The sequence below is a fragment of the Notothenia coriiceps genome, unplaced genomic scaffold (assembly GCF_000735185.1).
Source record: "Notothenia coriiceps isolate Sejong01 unplaced genomic scaffold, NC01 NC01_scaffold00016819, whole genome shotgun sequence".
Classification (NCBI taxonomy): Eukaryota; Metazoa; Chordata; class Actinopteri; order Perciformes; family Nototheniidae; genus Notothenia; species Notothenia coriiceps.
The window spans coordinates 212594-220910 of record NW_011349520.1 but is presented as its reverse complement, the minus strand read 5'-3'; the positions used below and the strand labels follow the sequence as shown (position 1 = coordinate 220910).

The 8317-nt window shown below is 41.5% G+C and overlaps 1 protein-coding gene across 2 annotated transcripts in view; it reads left to right on the top strand.

Moving 5' to 3' along the window:
- Positions 1-4142: 4142 nt before the first annotated feature.
- The window catches only part of LOC104949786 (serine/threonine-protein kinase PAK 7), a 31482-nt gene continuing 27307 nt past the window's right edge, over positions 4143-8317 (top strand). For both annotated transcript variants that reach the window (XM_010776191.1, XM_010776190.1), the window contains exon 1: positions 4143-4632. In XM_010776191.1, the coding sequence (XP_010774493.1) occupies positions 4465-4632 (168 nt within the window). In that variant the 5' untranslated portion in view covers positions 4143-4464. The remainder of the gene's footprint in view (positions 4633-8317) is intronic.

Genomic DNA, 8317 nt, shown 5'->3' with positions numbered 1-8317 from the left:
GGCAGGCAAACATTTTTTACTTGACTTCTTTTCTAAAAAGAATATAATTCACAAGAAGAAAGAGGCTAGCAGCACCGAAGCTCCAAGTGAAGCTGCTACTAGTATACATCATCAGAAGAGCCGTTAGCGTTAGCTGCGCTAGTAACGTTCCCCTGGCTAGCTCAAGCTCACCTTTCCCAGAGGTATGGACGGAGGAGATGTGGCAGAGGAAACAAGAGGTGTGTGTGTGTGTGTGTGTGTGTGTGTGTGTGTGTGTGTGTGTGTGTGCACGCACGCCTACGCCTCATCCACGCCCACACCAGGTGAGCATGAATGAAGTGGTCTCCAGTTTGCCAGATCTCCAGTGCTGTCTCCACTAAACAGCGCAGAGGGACAGTGAAAAGTTCAACATGGCGTGCACGTGCTTCTTCGTCTTTCTGCGTGCGTGAACATATATTACGGTGCGTGCACGTAGAGCTGTTAGAGGGGTTGACGCGGTCATGATGCCGAAATAAGTACTACCCCTGGCCTGTGGCTTGCACGCTCATCGTTTATTCACAAGGCTCGTAGCCTTGTTGTCAGACTGCTCATCTCAGCTGAGCATTAGTATTGCTTAAAGCCTTGGCTCTCATCTCTTCTCTCCCCTCCTCCTCCTCCCCCCATCAGCCCTCAGCACACATGCTAATCCAGAAGTATAGGCTAACACCATGCCCTAACAGAGTTTCCATGTTTTAAACATCGTGCTCTTAAAGCTTCTGCAGTCTGACAATTTGAAGTGTGTAGTGGTGCATGAGTAAGCGCATTTTAAATACATTTGTATGCTGCATTCTTGTTTTGATGTTGACTTGGATGGCTCAAGTGTTCACGGGAAAGGGTGTTGTTTGACTCAAGGCTGCATGTGTGCTAATGTGTTGCCATCATTAGTAGCAGGGGCAGTGCTGAGGCTATTATTAATGGCAGTCTCATGTTACACCTTGACTTTGACACCCTCAAATTACCGGCTCCTATGGAGGCGAGGAGGTAATTCACCATGATGCTGTGTGTTTGTTGTGCGAGTGGTTGGCCCTGCTAATGCAATCTCCCTGTTCCTATTTTCTCCACCTTGGGTTAGAATTAGATGAATGAAGACACAGAATGACCTGTTTTTTGGGGGCACATTCTTCTTTTAGTGGTTGTGTTTTCTTATGCCTCAGTTACACACTTTGCTACCTCAGTTTACAGAATACAGCTTTCATCTGCTTCAGTCATTTGCATTACTTTGCTTTTGTGGGTGGCTTTTGAAAGTGCAGAGAAACGTACAATGTGTTAAACAAAAGAATAACATTTAGTTAGTACAGAGGGAAAGGCAAGGTTGTTTTTATTTATGAAGCACGTTCCAAAACGGGAGGTGGGAACCAGGTGCTGCACGGAGGATTAAATAAAACACAATAAAAAGTAAAAACAGAGTGCAAAAATAAAAGAGAAAGATCTTTATAGCAATAAAAATAAATGTGAAAATTAAAGAGAGTAAGTAAAAAATAAATGATACAGATATAATAATACTAAAAGTCAAAAATAAAAAAAATAAGGCATTTGTTTCTGAATGCATTTAATTCACCACTAATTAGTACAATAAGGTTTTCAATTTGGATTTGAAATCTGAAATGTTTTCGGCCATACCTCGTGGGCAGGTTAGTTCCAGCACTGTGTATTGACTAACAAATGCTTCTCCTGTTTAGATTTAGCCCTGGGCTCCACTGAAAGGTCTCGTAGGGTTTTCCTGCTCGAGCATGTCAGTCATATATTTACGGCCAACTCCCTGTCGACATTTATAAATAAGTAATAGAACTTTAAAATCAATTCTGTGAGTTACTGGCAACCGGTGTGGAGAACAATTTTGATTTTGTTTTCATGATTGTGTAGCTATACAAATCTGACAATCAAATCGTGAAAAATAAAGTAGTAGGAAGATGTGCCTGCAGTAAATGTATATCATCATTGGTTATAATTTGATTCTATTAGGTTTATATCTACACAAGGTCAGGGTAATGTCAGACAGTGGAAGTTTTTGACAATTCACTCAAAAAACTGAAACATATTGAGTTAAGACGTAATAAGTAGCTAATTGAGTAATAGCCGACATGCAGCTTGACACATGTATCATTTTTTGTCAGTGTGCTGCAGAAAGAGTAAAAAAAAAAAGCTTAATGAAAAATGCTCATTGACTTTTCCCCCCTAGCATGTTTTATTTCGAAAGCAATTTAAATTCTTTTTCTTGATTCTGGGGTTATGAAACAGTCCTAAGGGCATGGACATCAACATCAGTAAGCCAGTTAGAAGGAAAAGGGAAGAAACGTATTACAGAAAAACCACATTATGATTCTTAAGACAAGCTTAAATCTTACTCCTCTTAATTCTACATAGTTGTAGAAGAGAGATGTTCACGCTCAAAGATACTAAGTGCACCTGGAGGATCACAGGATTAATGTATGCACATCATTCTTTAAAGGTGGATATTTTTCTCTTGGATACTTAGCTGTCTACTTTAAATATCATGCTTCCCCACCTTCCTGATATCTGAATTCCTCTTCTTATTCGTCATCTATTTGTACAGCAAGAGAACCGACTTCTACTTTGCTAAATAAAATGAACATTCAAGAGCTCTGTATTGCCACCTTACGTAGTTGAATTATGTGTCGTCTGACACTTGCAGTGTGGCTTTGTAATAATATCAATTTCCGTCTAAGGCCATGTGGGTGGGAAGTTAATGTGATAGTATTGTAGTTTAATGGTTTGAGCTGATCCACATGTTTTTTCATAAATGAATCAGATAAGGGCAGTGAGGAACGGAGACAGTCAAAGGCAGCTATGCCTGAGACAAACTCAGACATATAAGATTCATATTATGATACAGGATATAGATACAGGCAAATTAAAGCTGCATATAGATTACATCTTTAGAGTAACATCTTAGACAGTTTTCTGATATCTATTGAAGGTCGGGAGAGAGGCATTTAGTTAAATAAATAAATCCATCTTTGTTAAGTGTTGCTGCTGCACGAGGGGGCCATGTACTTTGGTTAAAGCCAGTGGAAGTGCATATAAATCATAAATGGCACAATGTAATTGACTGTGAAACAGATCAGAATCCTCCCTTGGACTAATTTAGAAACCTAAATCGTGATGAGAAGCACGTTTCAGGAGTTATTATGCAATGAAGATGTACTTCCTCCCTCCAGCCTAACTTGTCCTACTCTTCTCCTGTTTGTGATTTCATGCATTTCCCAAAATGACTGCTGACAACCTCCAGAGTACAGTACACGCCTAAAACTTCTTGCATTCTGCTGTGGGTTATGTGTGCTGTAGGTAATGTAGGTGGAGAGCACGCGCTGATATTTTTGGGTTGCTGAACATCTCTTTGCTGTCAAACCATTATAGCTGCACTGGAAATATCCCATCCTTACATCACATTGGAAGAAATAATGTAACAAAATTTGCCCTGAAATGTGAGACACACTGCCAGTAGCTGCTATTTAAGAATGCAGATTTAGAGTTTGTGTTTGTCTGAAGAACAGTACACAATGGCAGATTTACAATGTTAGTGTTGCGTCTTTGTTGGAACCAAATCCTGACAGTTTTATGTCAGTTAATATGAATCTGTTTCCAATTATTAATGCTCTGCAATCCTGTTCCTGAGGGGATAACTAATAGACATGGTCAGTTTCGGTCGGTGAGCCTTTACGGATATGTACAGTATATTTGAAGGACATATAATCATGTCATTGCTACCTACAGTACAGCTGTGTCGCTGTTTCTGTGCCTTGTTTTCCTCATACACGCCCTGTGTATATATATTGACTTGCCTCTGTGCACTCCAGCCAAGTTTATTATTCCATACGGAAAATAGATTTTAGTTAGTGTGTTTAAGGTAGATGTCTCCATTCTTTCAGGGTATGTTAAAAAATATTTTATTTTGCTTTGTTTTTTTGTTGTTTGTTTTTGTTTACTTTGAAGTATTGGGAAGGAGGGAATGAATAAAAAGAGGATAACGACAGTTTTATTTCAGTGACTTGGAGGACACACATTTCTCACATTTTGTCATTGAACTTTTATTCCAGATCAGGTACAGCTGTCATAGTGTGTGTGTGTGTGTGTGTGTGTGTGTGTGTGTGTGTGTGTGTGTGTGTGTGTGTGTGTGTGTGTGTGTGTGTGTGTGTGTGTGTGTGAAAGTGTGTGTGAGCGCGAGACAAAAGAATGGAGGGCACCGTGAGAGAGTAAAAGGCTCGCGACAATGGGCATGACACGCAGGGTGATAACTTGTAAAGAGCCCCTGTGAATGTCAGTAGGTCAGTGATAGCAGCCGCCCGCCTCCCCCACCGGTCCTGTGGCAGGAGGAAACTCGAGCATTGGGTCTCTCAGAGGGTCGCTGCAGTGGGAGCAGAGGGTCCACACTTTTCTGGACACTAAGGGGCTGAATGCAGCTGCTGCCGGACAGATCGACTTGTTATGGCGGGAGGGCGAGGAGCAGCGGAGATCGGGTCCGGGGAGAACAGGAGAAAGACGGGGAACCTGAGGCAGCTGAGGCCGGAGCGGAGGCATCTGCTGGGAGCGGAGCAGACTGAGGAGGCGGTTGTGTTTAAACCCCAGACACAGACGATTCATAAACAGTCACAGGTGGGGTATTTGACTGTTTCTGTTTCTGGTTGGCCAAGACTGCATGCTGGAATGCTGGCTATGCAGATTTGTCTGTGCAACAGGTCTCCGCTCTCACTGCCAGCAGTTTCCCAGCACTAAGTGTATACATATTCCAAAAAGTGATGGTGCAGGTAAAACTGTAGCTGCTCCATTCAGCATTTATTCCATATTTTTTGTGCTGACATTACAGAGATCTAGTGTTTAAAGGGTCACATATTTGACTGTTTCTATTTGTGTTACATTCTCAACACTTAAGTGTGACAAGCCATAAATTATAGCATTGCAGAGTGGAGGTTGTTTTCTCATGTTTCTGGAGAGAGGGCAGGTTTGTGCTCTTAGCATGAGCATGGGTTATTTTGGTAGCTTTGCTGGGTTTGCTGTATGTATTCGTATGGAAGCAGAGAGAGATAGTGTTTCTGATTGAACAGGGTCACCCAGTCCTTGCTTCAGGGGCAGAAATGCAAACCTGTGTCTTTATTGGATAGGGAGAAGCTGGCTATTAAGGTTCTTACATGTGCAAGCAGCTAGCTGCTAATTTGAGGAGGTGCTTTATTGCAGTGTGTATTAACGATACTGGGAGAGCTCCAAGGCAGAAGAGTGTCCGGACTGAGAATGAAGAGGTCTAGACAAGTGATTGGATTTGGAGCAGGTCCAGAATCTCTAACTTTGTGTTACCAGTTAAACCAAGGTCTTGCCAGGCTTCTTTTTTTTTTTTTTTACATTAGAGAATTTATTTCCTCCAAAACGGCCCCTTGTGCTCTGGCCTGTCTTCCTCAATGACTGTTACATTAATTAATCTTCTTAATGGACAGAGAAGAACGTTGAAAGCTGGTGATCGATACGCCTTTAATTTCAAGTTTGATTTGAGTTTGACTCGATATGTATTACACTCCATCTTATTCGATTTAGGGTTCATTTGGTCAAAGCAGCATGAAGGAAAAATAACTCCTGATGTATGTGTGTCTGCGCAGGCAGTGCACCCTCATGCACACACAAACAGATAGAGAGAGCATCTGTCTTTCTTGGCACTGAGCTGAAGTGGATGGCATTGATTTAGACTTCTCTCATTCCTTCCTCCACTCTGCTCCTCCTCCCTCCTCGCTTTCTTACTTTGTCTTCTGTCGCGGATGCCATTCACAGTCACACTCTGCAAATCACGTCTCACGGAGGCTCCGGAGCCACAGTCAGCGGGGGAATTTTGGCTTTCAGTAACGAGCATCGTACTTTGCCAGGGCAGCTCAAAATGTCCTGGCTAACAACCATCCTTCAGTGTCTGAATGTGGGTTTTGTGGAAGGACATTTAGGCTGTGAATTTTAAATAGGGAACGATTGTTGCAGGAAAAACTGATTTGAGATGTCTGTGTGTCAGACTTTAAAGGCTGCGGGTTTGTAATGGATTAGAAGTGCTTTCCAATGTCTTGATGAGAAACTGAAGGGTGACTTTTCAAAATCCTGATCTTCTTGAACACTTTAATACTTTGTGTCCTGTGGAGTTTGTATAAATGTGCTTCTTCTTCTGATGCGGACATTCAAATTGTATTAGCAAAAACACATAGGCTACTTTGAAAATAAGTTTTCACAGCCGACAAGCTAGTCTCCTTTTAAATTACACAACAATGGGACTTTAGAAATTATTTCTGTTCTTTGTTTTTCAATCAGCAGATAATATTTCACTCTTGGTTGGAGGGGTTTTAATGGTTGGACCTGCAGTATCCTCGTGTGGTGACAAAGAAAACTACAACTCACAGTCCAATCATTTTCTTCCCTTATCTCTGTGGATGAATATTGAATGCAAATCACTTTCTGATCCATCAATCAGCATTTCAGGGCAAGATAAAGGTCACCATCATTTTTTATTTCCTCAACCCTAAGCCTCATCTCCTGTTATATATCTAATTTGAACTGCTTTACCAGAAATGTAAACAGGCCTTCTAACAAAAACATACATATCTGATATGTTTCTCATGCTTAAGCAATTAATTGGATTGATTTGTTTCTTATTATTTTAATACAAATGACAGTAATGAAAGCTATATTGTAGTCTGTAGCTAAACACATACTTTTGTATTGTCATGATTAAACATGCTGTAGAAATGTAAGCTAACTCTAAACACCTAGGTAATATTTTGATGCTTGTATTGCAGGACCTTTACTCTTCTGTTCTTCTTACATACAGTACAATATTAAGCTGTGATATAGCATTACAGAGTTTACAGCCATGCTAGCAGCTCTGTAAGGCTGTTGTCAGAAGGGTGGTGCTTTGAGCTGAATGCTAACGTTAGCATGCTAACATGCTCACAATGATAATTCTAACATGCTGATGTTTTGCAGCTAAAATGTTTACCATGTTTTAGTTTGGCTTGTTGTCAGCACATACAGTGGTAACCTTCACATTCATAATATAAATAAAGTGTCTTCAATAGCAATGTTTTCATAGATGCCTTGACTGTTGCAAATCGTGTAGCATATGAAAAAGGCCTGTAGGCCTATGTGTGTTTGTGAGAGGGATTAAAGTGGCAGTATAGGAACATAAATGAGGGGGGGAAATCTATCAGGAGAGTGACCTAATGACTGGAAAAAGGAGTGGAAAGTGAGGGGGGATAAGGATGAAAGGGGTGGAGATGTGATGTAGAGGCCTACAACTGACTGACTGGGCTAGTATTAATGAGCGCCGGTGGGTAATCTAAAGCGGGCAGCTGTCTGTTTATCCGTCTCAGAGTAGACAAGAAGATAACTGAGGGACATCTAATTGATCCCTCCTCCTCCTCTTCTTCTTGCTCTCTGTCTCCGCTCCTCCTTTAGATCAGAAAGTTTCCTTCACAGTGACAGATTCACTTGGAAACTCCCAGAGAAGGAAATCACTTAATTGATCACACTGGAAAAGACACAGTAGCCTACTGCTTTATTGATTAATCTAAATCAGTGCTTCTCAAAGTGTGGTCCGCGGACCACTGGTGGTCCGTGAGTATATTCGTCAAATTTCTCAATTGAAATAAATAAATAAATGTAAGTTTTCTGCACTCTCGCGGGAATATCTCCGCAATAGAGCGAGCTTAGGTTTCACTTTCAGGGGCAACACCTTCGTCACACATGTTGCCACCTGTTTGTACAATTTTCAGGCGAAAAGGATGTGTTTTGGGATATTTGTGGTGTTAGGTGGTCCGTGAGTGTTTTTTTATTGGTTATGTGGTCCTTGCTTGGTATGAAAAAGTTTGAGAAACACTGATCTAAATATGATTATATTTTCTAGAAATGTGTTGCCAGCTATGTATCTTAAATATGCCATGGCATGGAGGGATGGAAAAAAAGAATGGTGTCCAGGCTTTGCTGGACTAATGTGCTTAAGGTCGGGGATTTGGTCCAACTGTATGTTTGTAATTCATTATGCTCCGCCACTAATCCATTTTGCTGGAAATCATCCCTCATTTCATGCGTTGCACCCTCTGTGACTTCTGGAGCTTGTAGCTGAGGCTCTCCCGAGCTGNGCCCTGACACTTGATTGACACCTGGCTTCCTCTGTTTGGCAGACTCCCCCAGCTCTGTTTACTGTGTGTGTGTGTGTGTGTGTGTGTGTGTGTGTGTGTGTGTGTGTGTGTGTGTGTTGTGTTCGTCAATGTGTATGGGTCTGCAGGTGGCAGAAAGGTGTGTGTGCCGATCAATAATA